Here is a 25,922-nt window from a genome sequence, read left to right as displayed (position 1 = left end):
AACTATTTTATGTTTATATTAGCTGGTTATTTTTGTTCTGAGGGCCGACATATTTAATTTCCTTAAATATTATCATGTTGTAGAGTTTATGCTTGTCTCTGCTTCTCTCAACATTATATTTTTAAGATTCACCCATATTGTTATATTATCTGGCCCTCCACTTTTCACGGCTGCTTAGAACTCCTGTGTGTATCCCCATACCATCCAGTCTGCCTGTGATAGACTGCCTCCATTCCCTCTATCTGCATGCCATCACTAGAGAGTGACATCAAACAACCTTGAAACCATCACTTTATGAGTTTGTCTGGGAGGTTCCCTGGGATTTATACCCTGGAGCAGAATTGTTAGTTTCTTGACTCTCCATATTCTTTGTTTGATGAAGTTGCTCTCCATAATAGCTGTTCCATCTACACCCCAAAAATGAAGATTCTCTCATCTCCCTATCTTTGCCACCATTTGAAGTCATTGAGCTGATTTTTTTCTGCTTAGTAGGTAGAAAGGGCTATTTAATTAAATTTGCATATTTTTTGATTATTAATACAAGTATATCTAACTCCTGTTGGATTTTGCATTTTCTCTCTTATCAATGGATTTTCAGTTTGCTTTTCCTATTGCTATATTGACTTTGCTATCTTTTATGAATTTCCTTATATATTATATATATTAACTCTTTTCACCTTTAAATATTCAAAATTTCTCATCCTCTTCTCTTTTAACTTTGAATGTGATGTCCATTGTTAAACAGAAATTTTTATCATTGTTTTTGCTTGAAAGTTTGCTTTTGAGTTTTGGTTTAATGAGGTCTATTCATTTTTCTCCTATCAGTTTGACAATTTTGTCTTAATGTAGGTTGTCAGTCCACTGGGAGTTCGTTCATGTATCTGGGTTTAGGAAGGGATTTGTTTTGATTTTTCTCTATTTTGTTTTCCAGTTTTCTGAACATTATCTATTCATTCAATCTTACCATCTCTGTTTATCTTTATTTTGTATATTAAGCTTCCACATGTGCATAGGTTGGGCTGAGCTATTCTGTAGTCTAGATTTCTGTTCTTATATCACTATCACACTCTTATGAGTTTCTATTGCTTTGTACTGTTTCAGTATCTGATTAGGAAAATTTCTCCTTTCTTCTTCAAATTTGACTTAGCTTTTCATGGACATTAAAGTACATTTATTGAATTCCTGAGAAAATTCGTCTTGCATTTTTATTGATATTATATTGAAGTTCTAGATTACTTTGAAGAGAAAAGACATCTTCTTAACTATCATGTTTAAATTTACAAATTACCCTGAAAGTATTCATTCAGATTATTATACTATTTATTATGTCACATTTTCATTATTGGTTAAGAACTAATCTACAGTTCTTTACTTCTAGGAAATTCCATAAAGCTAACAGGTTATTCAGTTTTGTTGAGATAACTATTTTAGAATTAGGAACTTTACAAGCTTTTATGGGGGCTAAGCAGGGAGAATGCTTTTCAGATTCATTTTTGTTTCTTTGTTCCAGTCATGAGTTGAGGGGTGATTTCCTTTTTCCCAATATTAAAGCCTTTGCTTTATTTCATTTGCTGAAATTATCTTATTCATTTGCTTCTACAGAGATGCTGAATTCTCCAACATGCAGGATGGGCCAGTTGGCTCCATCTCCTAGCATCTTTTTACTCAGTTCTTGAGATTATTTTTTAGGACGTTAGCAGGGTATAGGTGGACTAAGGAAACACAATGAATCTCTGCAGTTCTCTCTTGCTGAAACATTAATTCTGTGTATGAAGAAAGCCACTTTGTTTGTTTTGAAAGAAGTGAGTCAATATGGGGGAGAAGGTGAAGTCCTGGACTGGCCTGCAGCCCTGCTTGCCTGTGCCTCCTTCTCTGCTCTGACCAAGGATGGTCTCTCCACCTGCACTTTTTCTTTTGAGAATTTTTTGAGACAAGGTTTTGCTAAATTGCTGAGGCTGGCTTCAAATTTGTGATCCTCCTGCCTCTGCCTCCCAACTCTCTGGGAGTATAAACTTGTGCCACCATGCCTGGATCCCACCTTCACTTTTGAATATGCAGCCCTGTTTTTACCTAGGTAGCCATTTCAGATTTCTAAACATCACCTTTCCAGTGTCTATACATGTCTTGAATTTTAAAAATGTTACAGTGACTCAACAGCCCGTAGCCTTTTAAATTATTTTTCTCCCTGTCCTCTTCCATTCATAGTCAGGGGTATTTAAAGGAGTACTTTATAATGAATGACAGCCTTCACTTTTGTACTGTCCAGAGACTGTGCTGGAATGAGTGGCATGTATGATCTAAGCGCAGAGAACCTTTTTAGATGTGATTGGTCCTTTCTGCATTGTTAGGGACCTTTCTTCTTGAGACTTCTCCCCTTAACATCTCAGCTATTAGTTCCTTTTTTGTCTTCTATCATTGGGTCATTTCTTTTTGGTCATTTTTGTTGGGTGTGTTGGAGACCTTGTTTTGGGTTTTATTTCCTCCACTGGGTTTCTCCGCACTGAAGTTAAGTTTCCTTCTCTTGAGAAGAACCCCTCCCCCTCCTCTCTGAAGGGCACCAAGCCGAAGGGCACCAAAGTCAAAAGTTTTCTGGACCAATCCCTGCAGGACACAGTGTCTGCTTGCCCATTTCTGAGTCACCCTGCCAATCAGCACCTGCCACATCGCCAAAGCATACCTTCTTAAGCTGAAGCTCTCCTTTTTTTCCCCTTTGGGCAGCCCCCCAATAAAATCTCTTGGTTGAATTTCCATCTTGGGTGAATCACTCGCCTTTCAATTTTTCTATTTTTTTTCTGCTTTTGTTAGATGTTGTTGTTCCCTTGCTCCTTATCTTCTTCTGTCTTCTCTTGCATGCCTTTCCTGAATTAGTCAACAAATTTCTGATCTCAACAACTATTTATATGTGATGAACTTTAGATCTCTCTCGAGTCTAGAACTAATATCAGACTCCTTACTGGACCCCACCTATACCAAAGTGTGCTCCTCATAATCCTCCACACCTACATTCACAAATGGCGCCTCTTGTCCCTCAAGACAGACTCTTGGAAGCCATATGAGACACCTCTCTTTGACAGCTTTCAAATATATTCTTCACAGCCTTGCCTCAACCCCCTAATCATCTTGTTCCATGCGCCTTGCCAAGATCTTTCAACTGTGTCCCCAATATTCTTCCTCATCCCTCCTAACTATTCTCCATATTGAAAGCCAAAGTGGCCTTTCTTTTTTCTCTCCATGTTTTTTATTGGTGCATTATAGTTGCACATAATGGTGGGATTCTTTATTTCATGTTTGTAAATACATAATATGTAACATAATTTGGCCAATATCATTCCCCAGGATTTCCCCTTTCCCTCTCCTCCTTCCTTTCCCTTGTCCCTACTCTACTGATCTCACTTCCATTTTCATGAAGCCCACTCCACAAATTTTCTCTTTTTCCTCTTTAGCTTCCACATAGGAGAGAAAACATGTGACCCTTTAGCCTCTGAGTTTGTCTTATTTTGCTTAACATAATGTTCTCAATTCCGTCTATTTTCCTGAAAACTCCATTGTGTTTATATACCTCATTTTCTTTATCCACACATCCATTGATGAACACCTAGACTGGTTCCATAGTTTGGCTATTGTGAATTGTGCTGCTATAAACGTGTGTATGCATGTATTGCCCAAGTATGCTGACTCTAGTCATTTAGGTTAAATACTGAGAAGTGCTATCGCTGAGTCGTTTAGGGGTTCTGTTCCTAGTTTTTGGAGGAATGACCATACTGATTCCCATAGTGCTTGTACTAATAATTTCCAGCTCTACCCAACAGTAAAAAGTGATCCTTTTTCTCTACATCCTCTTCATCATTTATTATTGTTTGCATTCTTGATGACTGCCATTCTAATGGGAGAAAGAAGACATCTCAGTGCCACTCTGGTTTACATTTCCTAATTGCTAACAGTGTTGGAAATGTTTTCCTTTATTTGTTAGCCATTTGTATTTCTTCCTTTTAGAAGCATCTGTTTAGTTCATTTACCCATTTATGAATTGAGTTGTTTATTTTGGGGGTGTTAAGTTTTTTTCAGTTCTTTATATATATTCTGGATATTAATCCTCTGTCAAAGTGGTAGCTAAAAAAGATTCTTCTCCCATTCTGTAGGCTTTCTCTTCACATTCTTAATTGCTTCTTTTGCTGTACAAAAGCTTTTTAATTTGATGACATCCCACCTATTAACTCTTGGCATTATTTCCTGAGCTTTAGGGGTTCTGTTGAGAAAGTCAGTGCCTACACCTGTATGTTGGAGTTGACTCTATGTTTTCTTCTAGGAGTTGCATAGTTTCTGGTTTAATTTCTAGTTCTTTGAATCACTTTGAGTTCACATTTGTGCAGGATTTGACATAAGGATCTAATCTCATTCTTCAACCTATGGATAATCAATTTCCCAGCACCATTTGTTTAAAAGGCTATCTTTTCTCCAGTGTTTGTTTTTGTCACCTCCTTCAAAGATTAGAAGACTGGATCTGTGTGGGTATGTCTCTTGAGTGTTCTGTTCTATACCCTTGGTCTATGTTTCTTTTTTTATGCCAGCACCATTCGTTTTTTGTTACTATAGCACTGTAGCATCATTTGAAGTCAGGTAACTGATGCCTCCACCTTTTTTTGGCTTAGAATTACTTTGATTATTCTGGGTCTTTGATTCTTCTAAATGAATTTTAGGACTTTTTTATGTTCTGGGAAGAATGTCAGTTGTATTTTGATAAGGATTGCACAAAACTATATATTGCTTTTGGTAGTATGGCCATTTTTAACAATATTAATTCTGTCTATCCATGAACATGGGAGGCCTTTCTGTCTTCTTGTGCCTTCCATGTTCTGTTGTTTTGATTGTAGGGGGCTTTCACCTCCTTGGTTAGATTTATTCCTAGGATTTTTTTTTAAATATTTATGTTTATTTTTCTTTTTTGAGGCAATGTAAATGGGATTGATTTCCTGATTCTTTCTCAGCAGATTCATTACTGGCGTATAGGAACACTATTGATTTTTATATGTTCATTTTGCAACCTGCTATTTTGTTTAATTTGTTTATTAGCTTTACAGTCTTCTGTGGAGCTTTTTGGATCTTCTAAGTATAGGATCATATTATATGCAAACAGTGGTAATTTCACTTCTTTGTTTCCTATTTTTATCCCTTTTATTTCCTTGTCTAATTTCTCTGGCTAGGATTTTTAGTACTATATTAAATAGAAGTGGTGAGAATTGACATCCTTGTCTTTTACCACTTTTTAAAGGAAATGCTTTCAGTTCTTCATCATTCACTGATGTCTGTCTTGGTATTTCTTTGCAGATAACCTTTATGATTTTAGGGTAAGTTCCCTATAGCCCTGGTTTCTTCAGTGTGTTTATCATGAAAGTTTGATGAATTTTGCCAAAGGCTTTTTTTTCTGCATCTATTGAGGTGACTTAATGATTTTTGTCCTTAATACTATTTATGTAATGAATTACACTTATTGATTTGCATATGTTAAATGATCCCTGCATTCCTGGGATAAAACCAACTTGATCATGATGTACAATGTTCTTAATATATTTTTGAAAATGATTTGCTAAAAATTTATTAAGGATGTTTGTATCTAAGTTTATTAGGGATGTTGATCTATCGTGTTTTTTTTTTCTTTGATGTATCTTTATGTGGTTTTGAATGTGATACTGACTTCATAGAATGAATTTGGAAATGTTTTGTCTCTTTCTATTTCATGGAATAATATGAGGAACATTGGTCTTAATTCTTCTTTAAAGGTCTTGTAGAATTCATTTGAGAGTCCATCTGGTCCTAGGCTTTGTTAGAAAGTTTTTTATTGTTTGTTTTATTTTGTTGAAAGGTTTTTTTAAATTACTGCTTCTATCTCATTGCCAGTTATTGGTCTGTTTAGGCCCCCTTGATCCAATTTTGGCAGGTCATATGTGTCTAGAAATGTTTCCATTTCTTCTAGATTTTCCAATTTATTAATTTTATTAATTTGGTCTCTCTCTCTCTCTCTCTCTCTCTCTCTCTGTTAGTTTGGCTAGTGGCTTATTGATCTTATTTATCTTTTAAAAAATCTATTCCTTTTATTGATTCTTTGTATTTTTTTTTTATCAATTTTTGCTCTGATATTAATATTTTCTTTCTTTCTACTGGTTTTGGAATGTTTTTTTCTTATTTTTCAAAGACCTTGAGATGTATCCTTGGATTTATTTGAGTTCTTTCTGATTTTCTTAGATAAGCACTCATAGCTATAAATTTTTCTCATAGAACTGTCTTTGTAGTATCCAAGACGTTCTGGTATGTTGTATCTCAATTTTTGTTTGATTCTAGAATTTTTCACATTTTCCCCCTGATTTCTCCTATCACTCATTCACTATTCAAAACTATATTGTTCAATCTTCCTATGTTTATATAACTTCTATGGGTTTTTTTTTGGGTGTGTGTGTGTGTATGAGTGCAATTCTAATTTCATCTTGTTATGATCCAATGAGATATAAGGAATTGTGTCAGTGTTTTTGTATTTACTGAGAGTTTCTTTGTGGCCCAAAATGTAGTTTATTTTGGAGAAGATTCCATGGACTTCTGAGAAGAATGTGTATGTGAGTGTTATTGGATGAAATAATCTATAGATGTCTGTTAGGTCCATTTGAGTTATAATATTTTCCAGATTCAAAAAGTCTTTACTGAGTTTAGATAGCTCTGGATGAACTATCTAATGGTGAGAGGTATGTTGAAATCACCCAGTATTATTGTATCAGGGTCTATCTGAGCCTTTAATTCAAGTGTTGTCTGCTTTATGTAATTAGATGCACAAGCATTTGGGCATAAATATTTACTATTATTATGTCTTCTTGTTAGATTTTTCCCTTTTCCATTATGAAGTAATCATCTTGTGTCTTTTGATTAATTTTGATTTGAAGCGTACTTTGTTGTAGGCCTATTCTTGTCATCTATGAGAGGTGCTACTTCTGGTTGCCTTTGGACTTCATTCTAATAGTATATAAATTTTCATCCTTTTACTTGCAGCCTATGGCTGTCTTTGTCTATAAGGTGATCTCTTGCAAACAACATGTAGTTGGGTTCTAGAAGTCTGTGTCTTTTAATTGGAGAGTTGACACCATTCACCTTATTGTTATTATAGAAAGCTGTTTATTAATTCCTGCCATTTTTGTGTATTTCTAATGTTTAATGTGGTCCTATTTATCATTTCCTTAACTACTTTTTAAATGAGATTTCTTCCTTTGTGAGCTTTGGGATTTGTTTTTTAATTTTTCTGTGTGAAGTTTTTCCTTTAGTATTTTTATAGTGATAACTTAGCAGTAATTTTTTAGTTTCTGATCATCTTAGAAGGTTTTGGTTTCTGCTTTGATTCTAAAGGATGGTGTTGCTAGATATAGCAGTTTTTGGTGACAGTTTTTTTTTTCTTTAGGACTCAGAACACATTATTCCAAGTCCTCTTGATTTTAGAGTTTGTGTTCAAAAATCCTAAGTAATTCTGATTAGATTGTCTCTAGATGTAACCTGACATTTTTACTCTTTTAAAATTCTATCCTTATTCTTTATGTTAGCCTATTTTTGTTATAATGAGTCATGAAGAGATTCTTTTTGGTCTTGTGTAATTTGGGTTTTGAATGCCTCCTATATCTGGATATCCATGTCATTCTCCATGTTTGGAAAATTCTCTCTCATTATTTCTCTGCAGAGGTTATTTCTTCCTTTAGCCTGTACCTCACAACCCTCTTCAATCCCAGCGATTCTTAAATTTGGTGTCTTAATGTTGTTCCAGAGCTCTTGTATATTCTAGTCATGATTACTTATTTTCTTTTCCCTAACATTGTCTGAATATTCAAGGCTGATAACATTGTCTTCAGCTCTGAGATTCTGTCTTCAGGATGGTCTTCTGTATTAAAAAGACTTTTAACTGAATATTTATTTAATTTTTGTGCTGTTCATTTCTAAGATTTTTGTTTGATTATTTTCAGTATATCCAATGTCATATTTAATTTCTCATTTATACCCAGTACTGGCTTCCTTAATTAATTCTGCTGTTTTCCTTTACTCTCTTGGAATTCATTGATAATTTTTATAATTGTTCCTTTTGATTCTTTATCTGATAGTTCATCCACTTCAATATCTTTGGAGTCAGTTGCTGGTGAATTAGGAACTTTAGGAGGTGTTGTGTTAACTTTTTTTTTTTTTAATAAATTTTTTTTTTTTTTGCATATGTTGGGATGAATTTCTCTTTCACTCCTGTATGGGCATTTTTAGGTCATGGTCTGCTCTTGGTAATTTCCTTGAGTGATCTAGATTAAGACCCCTTATAGGTGTGGTACCCACAGCCTTTGTGTTAATTCTCTTTGTTTTTGCTGTTGATGTGAATGCCCATGAGAGAGACCTGCAGCCTCCCCCTAGCCATATTTGGGACCTGTCATTAGTTTGGAGTTTTTCTCTCCTATTCTTGTATTAAATTATAACTGAAATTTGAGTGTGGTTAATTTATGTGTGACACATGATGTGCTGTATTTTGGCTATGTTTAGTTCAGATGCTGAGTCTCTACCCTATGAACTTGTAGTGTCCCTGTAGATTCCCAGCACTTCACAGAAAAGGGAGAAACAAACAATAGCAACAAAGAATATACCACATTAAAATAAAAACCTGGTGCCTACTATGCACTAATTACCACATAGATAGGAATGGAGAGGTCAGAAATTGCCAAGAGCAAAACTATAAATAACTGTGAACTTGATCTGGTAGTAGAGTAAATAGCAGGTATAACCTTTGTCATCCATAGCTCTAATAACTGCAACAATATTAACAGTGTGAGCAGGAGTTATATAAAACAAGTAGTTCTCAAAAGTGGTAAAAATACAGTTCATTAAGAAAAAAATGTGATAGAAAAATAGAAGAAAGTTTACAATGTTGAAAATGTGAATAGAGAAAATGCAGAACAGATGTAGCAAATGATGGTTATAAAGAAGGACGAGAAAAATTAGAAAAAAACCTAGAGAGAGAAAGAGAGAGAGAGAGAGAGAGAGAGAGAGAGAAAAGAATTTGGCTCTTAGTAGAAGAGAGAAAGAAAAACAAATGAACAACAAAAAAGAATGAATGAATGAATGATCAAACAAGCCAAAACCCTAACCCTCAAAAGACACGATAAAGAAACGTAACTATTGTAAGAATATGCTAAATATGAGGGGGGGTGAATATGTCTGTGTGTACATGTGCATGTACCAATCAGCACAGCAAAAACACTGTCCTCCCTTGCAGAAAGGGAAAAAAAAAGATTTTTAATGAAAAAATAAAAGAATTGTCTTAATTGAGGTAGTCAAAACAGTCAGAGAGTATAGATGGTCATTTCTTTTGCCCAACTGTCCTTCTCTTTGCTACTTCTTTGGCTATGTATTGAGAGAGAGTGTGTGAGAGCAAAATGGGGATTGTGAACCCCTCCTCTTTTTTGTTACTTACCAAGCTATCAGCTGAAGTGGCCTAAAATCGAAGCCAGTTGAAATAACTCTTAGCTTTCCTTCTCATCAGTATAAGATATTCTGTAATGGGAAGTATTGTTAATTGGAGTTTTGTCTGGACAGACCAGATGGATGTACACCCAGGCTGGGTTGCTGCAGAGTTCTAAGAGGGGAGTTCCAGTGTCTGAGGTTTAGGTCTATTCAGGCCTTACAGTCTTTGTTGGGTGGCATCTATTTTGGAGAGATTAGATCAACATCCCCTGGAGCCATGCAGATGCTGATCTCTCTTGGGCATATAGATCTCTGGAGTCTCCCAAGGAGTTCTCCTTGAGGGGATGGGATACCAACCCTCCACACACTGCGCTGTGCATGAATATGATCTTCCCAGGCTTAGTCCCTGAGTGTATTCACATCACCTGTTCAGTTTCCTGACCCTAGTCACCTGGTCACATGAGCTGCCAAACTCAAAGGAAAGTGAGTTGTATTCCCATCTGTTTTTCTGACTTGAATTCCCCTGGGTACAATCTTCTCTGTGCCTGTTTCATTCACTTTATGCTAGGTAAACCATAGGGCACACGCCAGGTGCTTGCTGGGACAGTAAGGCAGTGTTGGCTGTGATCTTTCAGCTCCCGCAATAGCAAGCTGCAGTGTGACCTCCTCAAGATGACTCCCACCTCAGTTCTCTGCTTCCCAGTTGAGAAATATAGAGCATTTTTTAAACACCAATTTATTGTTCAGCCTCTGGATCAGCTAAGTTCAGGCTTCTCTTCTGATCATCAGGTTTTTCCATGCCCAATTTGTCCAGTGTGTTCCTCTTTCTGTTATCCCTTCCCTCTGCAGTTAAGCAGTTCTACTGCCATTGCTGCTGCTGAGGCCAGCTTGGCTCAGATGTGCTCTTTCTGGCTTTTTGTTAATGCACCTGAATTTCTGAGTCTTTATGAGATGGTGACTGTCCAACATTGAATTTCAGTGAATTCCTTCTTTCACCAACCTAGCTGAGAAGCAGTACTCTTGTTGCTTGAATCTGTAGCCGTAGAACAACAGACAGTGAAGCCTTCCTCCAACCTGCCATCTTGAATCTACCCAAAGTTATCTCTTATCCACAAATATGTCCATGTTTCTACTATGCTTGAAACCACAGAGGCCCTCAGTGCCTTCCACAGGATGAGAAACTAGACACTGCCCAGTTGAATTTGAATTTCAGATGAAGTTTGAATGGTAATGCCTTCCACAGGAGAGAGCCTAGACCTCACAGTATGGCTACAGGTTTCCATAGTCTGACTCTTCCCATTTTCTACTTGCATAGACTTTGTGGCTTCATCTGTGGTACATTCCCATCAGCCTGGCCAAAAGCAACTTGCTTTCTAAGAAAATGCTCAAGGGTAACTTCTCTGAGTTTTCTCTTGACCTTTACTACTTCTTATCCTACACACTTTAAAAAACTATGTTTGTGCCTATATAGGCTGTTTTCAACAGTGTATTCAGTATTATAATATTATCTATTATTTCCCTGTCTTAGACTTGTAAGCCACTTAACCTAGAGACCAAGGTGATTTGCTTTTTGTGTCTTGATCATATAGCATGACACCTGATACAGATCTTAATGAAGATTATTTGAAATCCAACAACTTCAATGCAATGTTGGTAGCACAATTGCTTAGTAAAGCTGAATTTCTGGATTCGCTCTTTCAGTAGAGTGAAATAAAGGATATTTTATATATTTTTACACTTAAAAAATATTCATTATTTATCTATAATACATCTGGTATTTTTGGTTTATAAATCTGGCAACGTTGCCTCCAAGGCTATTTTAATTTTAAATTAAATTAAATTTTAAATTAAATTAAAATCCCATATTAAATTTGATATACTTGTGGGTATACTTCAGAGTATCTGTAATGCTTGGTTCAATGAATAATTCTTCAATTCTCCTTCAACTGTGAGAAGAGAAAGCATTTGGGATCAAGGAAACAGAGCTCGGATGAGCAGCCAGAGAATGAGATTGCTTTATTGATACCAGTTGTGAACATTGTGAAGAATGGAGTTCATTGCTTCTTTTCTCACAATTGCTTTTTTTCCTGATGGGTTTTTCTCCTCCTTAGCTTGTGACCAATCCTGTAAGAGTTGTGGCCCCAATAGTCCCAGATGTCTTTCCTGTACTGAAAAGACAGTGTTGCATGATGGGAAATGCATTGCTGAATGCCCGCGTGGGTACTACGAAGATGCCACTGGCAGATGCAAAGGTAAGAGGTGGGGTGTCATCACCACCATCATCACCATCATCAAAAGTCTTTAATACATATAATCATACTTGGTGCTATATGCTAGTCATTTGAGATTTTGTGTGTATGATGGGAAAATGTTACTTTCAAAAGGATAGCCTTTTCTTTTGTAGAACCTATGTGTATTTGATATGAGAGTGGAAGATATGGATGGATTCTCAGGGCATATGGTGAATTAAATGAAGGACTAATGCCTGTCAATCATCCTAAGAGAGTATTTGGTCTATTGAAAATGTCAAGAACGTCTTTATCACACAGTCCTTGTGTACTTGTAAACAGTCACTAACCTATGTTAGTGATGACAAAATTGTTCCTTCCATGGCATTTATAAACTCGTACATTGGCAGCTACGATACACCACAAAAATAAAATGAAAAAGAAAACCAAGTTTGATAGCTAGTAAAGCTGAGGTCTGTTTTCATTGAAATTTTGTTTGTATGTGCTATTTATATATTGTTTCTTTCAGACTGGTACAACCTAAACTATGACACATTGCCATTCGAGACTTTATACATTTCCAACTTATATATGCCTGACTTATGTCTTTACTTACAGATACCTAAGAGTGTATTGCTACCTGGAAAACCTTAATTTCCCCTCCTTTGTGAAATACACATTCTCACTTCTGCTTAGTGTCTGTTAGGATATTTAGAACTGTCTTCCCCTCTCTCCTTATCAGCCTGTTTTTGTCTGCCAACCCCTTCATGCACCCACAGTTCATCCCTTTTCCTCAGCATCCTGCCCCTACGGTTCTCATCCTGTCTCCCCACTTCCACCACCCAGCTCCTGACCTCTGTCCCCCAGAGCATTCTTCCTGGACATCACTCCTATCCCAAGTCCTGTTAAAGGCTCAGGTCAGGCCATGCTGCCACCACCTGCCTCTGGAAATCAGAGATGTTCCACCATTAACATGAGGGCCAAGGCAGGAAGATGTGTCCCTCATGTTGGCGTATGGAGTGGTCAGATTCTTTTCTGCAATAAAGTAATTCACAGAATCCTAGAATGTCAGAGCTAGAAGCATCGTAAATTATCATTTAGTCCAACCTTTCACTATGAATGTGCCAAGGAAAGTAGACCTGGAGAGCACCAGACATGGCCGAAGGCATCATTGAGTTAGTGGACAAGTCGGTTGGAATTTCAGCATTCCCAACACTCATACTCATAGGTTTTGCACTCTTCCCTTAGTTCAGGCAGTGTGGGCTTCAGTTTGGAGCAGACTAAATCCTAACCTTGTTCTGAGTGAGCTTTGTGGTCCTGGGTAAATTTTTTAACATTTCAAGATTTCAATTTCCTCAACTGTAAAATTTAATTAATAATATGTCATAGTGTTACGAGGATTAAAAATTAATGTGTAACAATCATTTCATGCAAACACTAAAAGTAGCTGATAAGTAGTAGGTAGAATATGGATAAAAGGTGGGTGGAGAGCAGTAAGGACAGTTTTAGCAGTGTCACCTCCTCCTAACACATCTCTTCCCTTGGTCTGGTGTGACAAGCGAGGGGACTGAAAGTGAAGAGGGCTTCCCAGCACACACCAGCCCAGACAGGGAGTATGCTGTGCAGTCACCTCAGCCCACGGTGCAGCCCATTGTGCAGCCCATTGTGTCCCTCTCTCTTTCCTCCTCAGTTTGTCATGACTCATGTGCCAGCTGCTCCGGACCCTCAGCCTCTCACTGTATAGCCTGCGTCCAGCCCCAGGCTCTACGTCAAGGCCACTGTCTATCCAGCTGTGGAGAGGGCTTCTACCCTGACCGTGGGGACTGCAAAGGTATCATTGGTATATTTGTCATTCTTGGATAGTGTCCTATCACAAGGATGTAGATTGACTTTTTCTCAATAATATCATTTTGCAGTGCAACTTTTCCTGACCTGAGCCTTTTACAGGACTTAGGACAGGAGTGATGTCCAGGAAGAAGGCTCTGGGGGACAGAGGTCAGGAGCTGGGTGGTAGAAGTGGGGAGACAGGATTAGAACCTTAGGGGCAGGACGCTGAAGAAAAGACTTTATACATTTCCAAGGCCCTCTGAATCTGTATTTACGTGTTGCACATCCTGGAGTCAATGAACCACAGATAGGAATTTTTTTTTAATTCCAAAAATTTCCAAAAAGGATATTTTGAATTTACTTCATGAGTTCTGTGCAGGGTTTGTGCAAATGACAGCTCTATAGGCATTGCATTAATCTAAAGATGATTTAAAGCATACAGGAGAATGTGTATAGGCCACATGCAAATTCTATGCCATTTTATAGGAGAGACTTGATTATCTACAGATTTTGGTATCCGCAGGGGTCATGGAAGCAGATACTAAGGGACAACTGTGTTGCCTTATTTCATTAGAATAGTTTTGTGAAAGGATAATCTGGGGTGGGGGGGTGCAAAAATTTTTATGATTTTCCAGGCTATCCTAAAGGAGAATGGGATTTTCTTTACGATACAAAATAAAATTCTTATTTTCTTCTTTCTCTTTTCTCCTAGTATTGCTAATGTTTTTCTAGACTGCATTTTGCTTTTCCCTGCGGAACTTCTCTTTGTTAATGAGACTCTGAGCAAACTGAGAGTCACTAGCAATGCCTCTGGGCTGAATAAAACGAGAAATCTTAAATTGCCATTTGCCAAAAGGCTCTGAGCTCATTGAGAGAGCAGTGGCATTTGAGCTTTTTGAAACTAGAACACTGAGGGCAAACACTTTAATCAAATGAAATAAAATTATATTTATTTGTATATAGGATATCTTAGAAAAGAGTTTGAGAACAGTTACAGAAAAAATGTACTTAAAACTGAAAAGCTGCAATAAATACTTTGAAAAAGTAAATTTAGAGAATCTTTAAGAGAAACAGAAAAGTTAATCGTATCAAAATGTGGGCACAAGAAGGTTTAAGTACAGTGTTTTGGCTTTGATTTTCCCCAGTCACCAGGGAAAACAACACACTGTGATTGATGGTGAAATTTTCATTGCTACTTGAAGGAAGCCTCTTCCTTGTTTAGAAAGGCAGCTTTTCTCCAGATAAATTCTAAGAGGAATTTGTTGTCTGGACCTCTCTATAATGGATGATAGAAGACATAATAGACAGTTACACAACAACCATTTTTGCGAAAGATACAGTAATGGCCTTCGTATGAACGCTTCTAAAAATCTTCAATAAAAACTGAGGGCATAATGTTAAATCATCATTCAGTGAATGTGCCAAGCCAATAATGTCCACTTTGCTGGGTTTTGTGATCCAGCCTGACAGCCCTTACAGCACCTGAGAGAAGTAACCAGTCACATGACCCCTCACTTTCCTTCTACAAGCTTTATTATCACCCCTGTGCTTTGTATAGAACTCTATAAAAATCACCTTCTGAAAGGATGTATCTGGTGAACTTTCCTAAGTGGTTTTCATGTAAGGAGGGACTCCAGTCGGTTGCAACATATATTTGATCTTTGGATTATTTTCTGCATTTTATTCCTATTTGTAGCCTGTCATGCTTCCTGCCAGACATGTGTGGGTCCCGAGCCCTCTCATTGCACTCAGTGTCGGAATCCGGAGGCAGGACTGCAAGCAGAGCAGCTCTCTGGGGCACACATCCCCTCTGGCGAGTGTCTGTCCCAGTGTAGAGCCCAGTTTTACTTGGACAGCTCTGGGCTGTGTGAAGGTGAGTAGGCGTGATTTGAAGAAATGCAAGTTGCTTCTGGGTTTACCTCTCCAGAGATCCTGTGAGGTGAGACTCCAGCCAGGAAGACCTTCGTTTTTATATGAGAAGGGTTCCAGGCTGCTTGTGGATGAATCAGGAGATGGACATACAGAAGAGAGGCCCCACTGATGTCTTCCCTCCCTTTGGGAACAAAAAATGATCTTCAAGAGCCTCTAACACTCCCCAAGTTAAGTTTTCAGAAGATGCAGACAGAAAATCCTTCAAAGACTAAAAGTATCTAAGGGAGACCCAGATCTCATTATGTAATTCCATTTATTTTTTTCTTATATTTTGCTACCATGCATAGGAATTGGCCCCTTCAGGGCAAAATCAGGACTAATGTCAAAATATCTCATGACCTTGGTATATCATCTACAAGAATTGATAATACCTGGAATGATTTGACTCAATAGCCAGGTCATCCAGGATCTGAAGGGAATGGTGTATATTCCTAGGAGACAGGGGAGGAAGGCCCTTGTAAACACCTATAAGGAGCCACCTTGCTGTGGCATGAATAGTTCAATTCTCAGGCTACCTGAAAAAAGAATCATTAATCTTGTATTTTGCATTGTAAATATAATATTCAGTCACAAAAGAAAATTTTGACCAAGAGAAAAGTAGAAATAACCTGCCCATTACTTAAGCCAGTTGCTTTTGCCATTTTTTTCCCTGTAACATCCAAGTCTTTTTTCCTATCATAGCTTCAAGTGTTTATTTTTGTGACACAACTGTAAGCATGCTGCAGATTCAAATTTGTATCCTATAAGCCCACTTATTAAAGTAGCTTCAGTTCCACCCTAGAGTATATTCTCTCATAGAAAGGCTGTATTTCAAAGTTAGGTTAAAAGATTTCAGACAAGGGAGTAATTTGGCATATCAGGAAGTGTGCAGAATTGGAATATAGACGCTCGGACTAGATACTTAACCTTTCTGAGCACTTGCACTCATGGCACTAGAATACAGAATTATCTTCCACATGGCTTTTTGCTTAGGATTGCAAAAGTGGCTGGTAAATTAAAAGTCCCCATGCTCAATAGGTATGATTTTCAGTCTACCTCCTGAGGTGTTCAGGAACATAACAGAGGTAATCCCCTGCTCCCTGAGAGGCATCAGACTCCAGGAGGTTTACAAGGTTTCTCCAGACATTCTGACTTCTACCCATATATGTAGGCATTGCCCAAACTCTCCAAGGTGCCCTAAACTCCCCTAACTGTGCTCCATAAGCACTTGTGGAATATATGACTCTTTGTCAATATTGAGAGTCCCAACTGTTTCCCAAGGCACACACCACACAGCCTTCCCTTTCCTTGGATTGACTACTTCTAGGTGCTATAATTAGGGGTGATGCTGTTCTTTCATTAGGAACCCACAGACCCCTGTGGGTGGGAAAGCAGGCTTTCTTCTGTTTCATTGCCTCTCAGCTGTCTTCAGTGGGTTTGGGTTTACCAGACAAGATTCCTCAAGTCTTTCTGCTTTCTGGCAAGCCCCAAGATCCCCAGAGGAAAGTAAATACAGTGCCTAGCCCTGCTCAGCATGGGGAAAGTACCTGGAGTAAATAGAAGAAAAAAAATTACTATTTCTTGTTTGTTTTTGCTAGGGATTAACTTAGTCTAAGCCAGAGCTCTCCCTCTGAGCAAACTAGCCTTTTTAATTCTTCATATTCTGCTTCTTCCTCTGCATTCTCTGCCTCCTCTACCTCCTCCTTTTCTTATTTCTCTGTCTCTGTTTCTCTCTTTCTTTTTCTCAGTATTGGCCCACATTGTTATAGAAGTGGTTTTTGATTTATTGGAATCTGTGAAGCTAGTCTGCATGGTTTCACCCAGCCCTGGACTGTGTGCCCTGGGGTTTGAGTGGAAGCCCAGAGATATCAGACTTGTGTCAACGCTGGTCTTCCCAATAATTCAGAGAGATGCTGTGGGAAACTCTTGGCTTTTGTGGCACACAGATTGAAACTAGCAAAGCTAGAGGAACCCTAGGAGAGTCCTTTCTGTGGCCCAGTGACTCTGGTGTTCTCCTGGGCATAGTGATCTTAAGAGAAATTCAGGAGGAAATATTCCCACACTACTCAGCACAGATAGTGTCTTCCTAAATTTGAGCACTATATTAAAAACTAAAAATGGAGAATGTGGAGTGAGTTGAGAAGACAGAAATAAAAATGATGAACACCTTAAAGTTTAGAATTATAAATAAATAAAAATGAAAGTGACCAAGGTGATTCAGCCCAGAAAATAATGTAACCATTTGTTTGGTACCTACCATGAGCCAGGCCCTGTGAAAAGTGCCTTACTTGTTTGGATCATTTATTCCTAATACCAACCTTTTGGGGTCAGTGGGATAAATACTTTCTAGAAGAAATGGGCAATGCCTACATATATGGGTAGAAGCCAGAGTGTCTGGAGAAACCTTGTAAATCTCTTGGAGTCTGATGCCTCCCAGGGAGCAGGGGATTACCTCTGTTATGTTCCTGAACACCTCAGTAGGTAGATTGAAAATCATACCTATTGAGCATGGGGACTTTTAATTTACCAGCCACTTTTGCAATCCTAAGCAAAAAGCCATGTGAAAGATAATTCTGTATTCTAGTACTGTGAGCGCAAGTGCTCACAGAAGTTTAAGTCTGTAACTTGCTTAAAGTCAGGTAGCAAACATGGAGTAGAGATGGATGGGAACCTAAATCAGTCTGACTCCAATATCTGTGCTCATAACCATCAGGCTTCTTTACTCTCTGAAGGTGCAGCCACCTATTATAGGTAGCACAGCTGCTAGTCTCCTTCCCACACTGGGGGAGGAGAAGCAAGGCATACTTATTCTGCAGGATCGGAGCATATTAAATTTAAGAAATCATCCTTGGCAAGGGGGAGTTTTCTGGAATCCCTTTATATAGGTACCTTTTAAAAAGGATTAGAATCTAATCCCTTTGGAATGGCTTAATTGTGGTCAGATGCAAAAGGGCTGGATTGACCTCTTGAATCTCTTGTAGCCCCATGATTTTATGCTCATTAACATAATATCATTAGGTATCACACATATAGCTGTCTACTCACATTTATTAGCAAATCCCTGTGCAATCTCCACTAGGTAGGTTGTTGTACTCAATTTGCATGTGATGAGAATGTGGCAGAAAGAGGTTAATTGAGTTGCCCAAGATTCCATTGGGAAACTGAGCGTGACTACCCATTGTTTCCAGCCTTACCTGAGTACAAAGTGTGTTGATTGATGTATTTTCTGTCACTCATCCTGTATCTCTGGAAACCTTCTCCTTCCCACAATCTGTTCCATTTTCAATTCTGCTGAAGTATTGTCTATGAAATCAGGCCTGGGAGTCCTGGGAGATTGCATGGGGCTTTTCTTCTTCTCACAGCTTCCCAGAAGTACCCTTGCCTCTCTGCAAAACAGTTTAAAATGTTGGGGGTAGGGTGCGTGTGTGTGCGCACTCACACCTGGAATGTGCTATTGAGAATTTCTTTTATAGCACCTCTGATCTCAAGAGCTTTTCTATAAAGAAGAAGAAAAACAACTGTTTTCTGAAGCTCTCAGTATCCCATTCTTGGATACTGCAGCATAGAGTGATTAGAATATTATTGCACTAATGAAAGCAAGAGGCAGATGCAGTATAGGAAGAAGCACTTTACTCAGAGGCTGACACAGTGTCGGAAATTGTCATAAAAGTTTTTACTTTGAGCTGTATTATATACTCTGGAATGACCTTGTGCAAGAAGTATTAGTACTTCAGATATTTAACTAAAATTTAAGTCTGATTGACGGGACCAAAATAAATAAATATTTATATATATAAATTATCAAACAGTGACCATGAAGAGCACTGCTTGTTGGAAGCTGCCTGTATTTATTCATTCCTTACACAAACATTGATTGAGTTTATGTATACCAGTCATTTCTGGGCACCAGAGATGCACTAGTGGATGAGTTGGATGAAAATTCCTGTCCTCATGGAATATGTATTTTAGTGAGAGAAACAGGGAATGAATAAATGAATGAATGAATGAATGACAACAGCAACAAATCCCGTGGTATGCTCTTGGATGGTGGACTGCATTATGAAGCTCATGGCAAGACAGTGGAGAAGAGTAATGCGCTGGGGTGGCTCAAAAGCAGAAGAGTTCTGGAGAGATGGAGCCATTTACCTGCATGTGTTTATCTTGTGGTTTTGGCTCATTCTTAAGAAAGAGCTGGGCACTTCAGGAGATGGAGCTTGAATTTTTTTTTTTATTTTTTTTATTTTTTATTTTTTTTTACCCTAGAGCCTCTATTTTTCTAAAGAGAGGCTAGTATTGCTGAGAGTCTATAAAAGATAATTTGGAGGCATTTTAAGTAAAAATGTGTGTGTTTATTAAATATCAACCTTTAGGATTCACTAAAAGAAAAATTTTAGTAATTTCATACACAGTTGATCTCACCTGTATAACCAAGTATTCACCAACACTGAGGAAAGATTAAAAGTTTCTTTTTTTTTTCCTTTCTTTTTCTTTTTCTTTTTTTGGTATCAGGGTTTGAACCCAGGGGCACACTATCTCTGAACTGCATCCCAAACTCTTTTCATTCATTTTTGTTTTATTTTGAGACAGGGTCTTGCTAAGTTGCACAGTCTGGCTTTGAACTTTGCATCCTGCCTCAGCCTTCAGTTGTTAGGATTATAGGTATGTGTCATGGCTCCTGGTACTAGTTTCTGAAGGAAGGGAGGGATGGAGGGAGGGAGGGAGGCAGGCAGGACCCCTAGCACCTCCCTCAATAAAACTAAACAAATTAGTAAAAACCCAAACCCTCCAAAACATCACTAAAGCATCCTTTGTCTTGTGATCAGCCTCCACCCACTGTTTTTTTTTTTTTTTCAGGCTTCTGTGAGTTAACCAGGATGGAGTCTCCTGGGGAGCCAATAGAAGCTTCTTTGCCATTTCCTTGCAAGTGTGTGACAACTCCTCCTGGAGTCATTTAGTGACAGTATGTGTGACTGTCTCTGGCAGAATGGACGGAGCACAGGGCTGAAACTCTGTCTCTTGTTCTTAGTATCAGGTCAAATTTCTCAAATCAGTCTGTGATGCTCCTTGTACTCTTGCTAAATGAATATTTTTCCTCTAAATTATTCAGTTATTTCAAACACTTACCTTTTAGTTGAAGTCTCTAGAACATAGAAATTTCTTGGGAACCACGTTGAAATGCAGATTCAGAAGGAGTAGGGATCTTGAGTATTGTATTTATGACATAGTCCCAGGTGAGGCTGATGCTGCTGGTCCTTGGACTGTATTTGGATAAGTAAATCTTCTATTCAAAGAAGGATAACCACATCATATTAGCCTTAGTATACTTTTTCTCTCTAAAAGCAATTTTTTTAAACAAAAATCCCAAGTTTTGTTTCTTCTCACTGCAAGAATTATACATGTAACAGAAACTTTTGAAAATACAAATGGCAGAAAGTGTCTATCTCTAAGGTTCCCAGATTTAGCAAATAAAAATAGGGGATTCAGAAGATTCAAAAATGAATAATTTTTAGTATGAGCCTATGCCCAATATTGCATTAAACATACTAAAATAATATGTTTATCTGAAATTTAAATTCAGCTTGATGTTCTATATTTTATCTGGCAACACTACTAGATCGATCAATCGATTTCTTCCTTCCTTCCTTCCTTCCTTCCTTCCTTCCTCCCTTCCTTCCTTCCTTCCTTCTTTCCTTCTTCCTTCTCCTTAGAAATTACTTACAACCAAGAATTTTGTTGAAAATCCTGAGTTTGCACACATGTACTTCCATTTTATAGATGAAAAAAGTTAGGCTTAGAAAGAGCCAATAGAAGCATTTAGCAATGGAGGATCATGGGTTGATACACAGATATAGTTGCTTAGTAATTATTTCCTTCTTCCCAGCACTAATGCCTTGTTCTTTGTGCCACACTAGAGCCTTATAATTTAACTTCAGACCAGGCCATGCAATTAATGATGTGGCTCAGTCACCATTAAGGAATTTGGCAGTGGTGACCAGGACTAGCTATGATTTGATTAGCCATGTAATTGCCCAATTCCATGGCAGATTAATGTTGAATTCTTTCAGTTGCCACAAAGTGCAGTGAGAGGACTTAAAATTATAAGTCTTGAAGAAATCACAGATTTTATTTTAAAAGTGAACTTGGTACTACAATGATGAGTTTTATTTATATATTGTCTAGTTTATTATATCAGAAGAATCACTTTTTAAAAAAGATTGCATAGGCAATACATCCTAGCAGAACCCTTCCTGGTTTGGCTACTTTTTCGTGGTGGCAGAGTTTTGGTCAGGAAGACATCAGGGAAATTTCAGTAACTAAATTTTTCTAAGCCTTTGTTTTCATTTTGGAAGATAATTTGCCATCTTGGACTGGGTCTTAATACATAGAGCAAAATTGCACAAAATTGGTATAGGTCAATTTTTTAAAAATAAGAAGTTCAGCAGTTATTTTGGCCTATTAAGTAACTTGCTAGGTGAACAGGGAGAAGTAAAGTATACTGTATGTATTTTGGTCTATTTAGTTGTTGCTAAGACTTACCAAAGGCCTCAAGGCAAAGAGTTTTAATTAAAGAAATAAATGGGCAGGAATCTGCCTGCACAATTTAAGATTATATGATCATCTATGAAGTTAGGATTCCCTTACATCAATTAAATAAAGCATACAGAATCTATATTAAACAACGTTCTTGATGTGTTCCCAAGAGTGCTGACATAAGCTATATGAATACATGCCTTCTGGTAATGTTCAGTCCTCTTCATTTTCCCCTTCTTTTTAGAGCATGGGTGTGTTAGGCTTTGGGGATAGAAGGATGAAAAAGATACAGAACATGGCTTAAGGAAAGCCTGATGAATAGGGGAGAAATAGTTAAAAACACATGGTACATATTGGAATGGCAGGAGGCACTAGGTACAGAAACAGCAGAAAGGAAGGGAGGGAGGAAAGGAGGGAGGAAGGACCCCTAGCACCTCCCTCAATGGCTCTCCAGGATGGAAGGTAGTGAGGGTGGATTTGTAGAGGAAATCTTTTCATGATTGGGCTTCTGAAGGGTCAGTGGGCATCCATCCACCAGGTGAAGAAGGCAGGGAAGGGTGTTCAAGGCCAAGGAGATAACAAGTGCCAATCATGGGTGTTTAGAGAAGTACAGCACATTTGGTATTCCTGCACTAAGAAATCCAAAGAGAAAAAATTGTGACAAACGATACTGGAGACACGAGGCAAGGCTCATATCGTGAAGTGTTTTAAGTGCTGTGATTAGGAATTGGAGTTCCTTGTTACTGGTGAACCATTAAAAGGTTTGAAGTAGGGGACTCACTTGGTTCACTTGCATTTTACAAAGATCTACCTGGATGTTATGTGGCAGATAGATATATGGAATGAAATGAGGTGGAGCTGGTTAGGAAGGTGTGGCATTAGTGATCATGAGTGATCTTGAAGGTCTGGACCCAGGGGTGGGAGGATGGAGAAGCTGGGGTAGATTTGACAGAGATTAAGGACATAAAATCAACAGAACCCAAAAGTTTTATGGTGACTGAAAAAGTGAAAGTCTAGGGCAACTCAAGTTTTAGCATGAGTGACTTGGTGAATGGTGGGACCAGTGAGCTAAAGGAAGGACACCAGGTGGGGAGTTGGGTGTGGGGTTGTGGGTGAATCTGGAGTACAGTTTTGAACAGATGTCATGATTCACATTAAGAGATATGGCTGAGCTTAGAAGCAGATAAGAAGTTGTATTTTAGAAATGGGGAGGGTGGGATATCTATGAATCACTGCATAGAGATCTTCACCAGGCAGGAGATTTGTATGATTGGAGTTTAGAACAATGGGACAGAGCTGTATTCATAAATCTTAGGACTCACAGGTGTCTAGAGGTCATCACGAGAGCTACAGGTAAGTTTATTGGAGAGTTGGAAGAAGAAGGGGCGGAGGGCGGAATTTTGAGAACTCATATTATTTATGGGGTGGACAGAGAAAGAAGTGATGGGAATGACCAAAGAGAGAAGAGCTAGATCATATGATGCCAGTGTGTTCATTCATCTGCCCATCCATCACCCACCCACCCACCTGTTTAGACAGCAGAGGTTCATCAGTGAGAACTTAAGACATGCCTGGGAAAGGGACTAGGACAGGTATTGATGAATCACAGAGATGAAAAGGGTGTGATTTTTATTCTTACAAAGCTGCCAATCTAGTCAGGGTACAGGAGCAGGGAAGAAACGAGAGTCGTTAAATCATATCCATTAGGAAGCGTGAGGGAGGATAAGAAGAAGGAAAAGTAAGAGGGAAAGAAGATCAGTTTTGTTCAGCTTCATTCATTTTGACTTTCATCCCTGATCACAGTGCTCATACTGTATGTCCTAGAGGATTTTGATATCTACATCATATTTCAAGAGAAGCCTACCTCAAAAATTGCTTTTGACATGAAAAGCCAGGAAATGTTATCTGATATGAAAGTAGAGGTGCTCTACCACTTTTTTGTATCGTTACATAGAAAAGGAAAATAGTAAAATATCAGTCGTTTGAAATTTTAATGAAAAGTAGAATGAACAAAACTGGACATGTTTTAATTGTTTTAAGTGTGATTTCTGCTGGAGTCAAGATGACTGGACTTTATAGCCATCTAAGGACACTTTTAGTGCTGACACTTCCAGTGCTTACACAGCTCAGTTACGCCTTTTCAGAAATATACTTCACCATCAACTGGAAAGCCAGTCTCTAAAAATGTTGTAATACGTGGTGGAGGAATTATTCATAGAACTTCTTTCAAATACCTTCCATATATGCCCTATAATGGAGTTAGTCTTCCTTGAAGGATCTTAAACTGCAGACAGAACTCCTGCTATGAAATCCGCTTCCATAGAATGATCAATCCTAATAAAACTCACTGAAATAGTGTAGACATTTCCCAAACCAGCACAGAATTAAGTTTCATGAGATTGTTTTAGAGATGCAAATGCCTATACTTACATAAACAGAGCATTGCAGAGAAAAAGACACTGAGAAGGGCTTAGACCAGCCTACCAACATCATTTTTTTCCTCTGTGCCCCCAGCCAATAATCAGCTCATTATCCATTTGGTTCTCAGACATTTCCAGTGGAGGCAATTCTGAATCAGCTGTGTTGTTCAGTTGGACTTATTTCTAAAATCCTGTGGGTAGCAAAAGGACTTCCCTCTGAACTGTTTGGCCTACCAACCCTCCAACTTGCATGTCCTCTCTGCTTTCCTGTTTTACATACAGTAATAACCTTTATTCACTGTGCTAGGCTATCACATTGACTTCGTAACCAATTGGAATGAAATAAAATATGTTTGTACTCATAATGCATTAATTCATCTTTCCCCGGTTTTCAATTCCACAGTGATACGCTTTGATTTCCTTTTTATTAAGGAAGTATATCAGGAAGAGCTAGGGATTTTAGCAATCTTGTAAAGACTAATATAACCATATTGGTATTATCATAAGTATATTTATTTAGGTATGTAGAAAATATTGTGTTGCTTCAGGTTGCTTCCCTTAGTCATCCTGGAACAGCTTTGCATTGACAGTATAATTTAGCTGTTTTTTGAAATATTGCCATCTGACGGTCCATTACATGCTATTTCATTTTGTGTTAAATATGTCTTAAATAGGGAGCTAATGTGTACCCTTCTCTTATTTGCTTAAATTTCGGTCTACCAATTGCATTTTGTTTCTTAAAGAAATACTTAGGAAAAAAAATTCCTGCAACCTGTGCTAATAGAGCTATTTACAAGAATAAATTCTTATAAACAAATAAAATAAATTCTTAAGGCAGAGCAAAGCCCAGTGGGCATAGGCATTGGCTTTAGCTTAGGAGCAGGGTCAATAGCAGGGGTAGGGATGGGGGGCATTGCTGGTACAGGTTTGGGACCTTTAGGTGTTGTTTGATGGGTGGGGCAAGATACAAAGTGTGGCACTAGAAGGCTTGTATACCAGCCAAAGAATGTAGTCTAATACTTGAACAGCCAGTGCTGATGGACGAGGACATCCTAGCTGAATATCAGCTCTGTGTATGTCAAATATTATGTTACATTTTATTAGGGGTTGGTAGAAATGGAGATCTCTGTGGTGTCAAACTACATCTGTTTTTTTTTTTTTTTTTTTTTTGCCTCCTAGACTGCTGTAGTGTAAGTAGGGGTCTTTGATAGAGGAAGCAAGAGGAGACTCAGCAGGATATTCCTGCAGTCTGGAGTTCTTGTCCATTGGACAGAAGATGGTTTAAAATGCATGGGGTCACCTGCTGGAATAGGATCCAGTAATAGGATCTTAATTAGAATAGTGACCCAGAGTGAGAGCAGGAGAAGGAGGGCTCGGGTGGGGCTCTGGGGTGGAACTCTGTGGTGGTTAGTTGCATAGGAAGGCCTCCTCCTAAGAGAATTCTTTCCTATCTCTAGGAATCTAGCCTTGGGAGGGATGTTCTCTGCAGAATCAGCATTGTCCCAGAAGACATAGAATCAGAAATACAGAGAACAAGGAGGCA

The 25,922-nt window shown here is 38.2% G+C and overlaps 1 protein-coding gene across 2 annotated transcripts in view; it reads left to right on the top strand.

Annotated features, from left to right (window-relative positions):
- The window catches only part of Fras1 (Fraser extracellular matrix complex subunit 1), a 426,519-nt gene that overhangs the window by 218,385 nt on the left and 182,212 nt on the right, over positions 1-25,922 (top strand). For both annotated transcript variants that reach the window (XM_048784792.1, XM_048784791.1), the window contains exons 16-18: positions 11,574-11,714; positions 13,381-13,521; positions 15,214-15,390. In XM_048784792.1, the coding sequence (XP_048640749.1) occupies positions 11,574-11,714; positions 13,381-13,521; positions 15,214-15,390 (459 nt within the window). The remainder of the gene's footprint in view (positions 1-11,573; positions 11,715-13,380; positions 13,522-15,213; positions 15,391-25,922) is intronic.

The sequence above is a fragment of the Marmota marmota genome, unplaced genomic scaffold, assembly GCF_001458135.2.
Source record: "Marmota marmota marmota unplaced genomic scaffold, marMar, whole genome shotgun sequence".
NCBI classification, from domain to species: domain Eukaryota; kingdom Metazoa; phylum Chordata; class Mammalia; order Rodentia; family Sciuridae; genus Marmota; species Marmota marmota.
The sequence above is the reverse complement of the archived record's forward strand: the minus strand, read 5'-3'. Positions and strand labels throughout refer to the sequence as shown.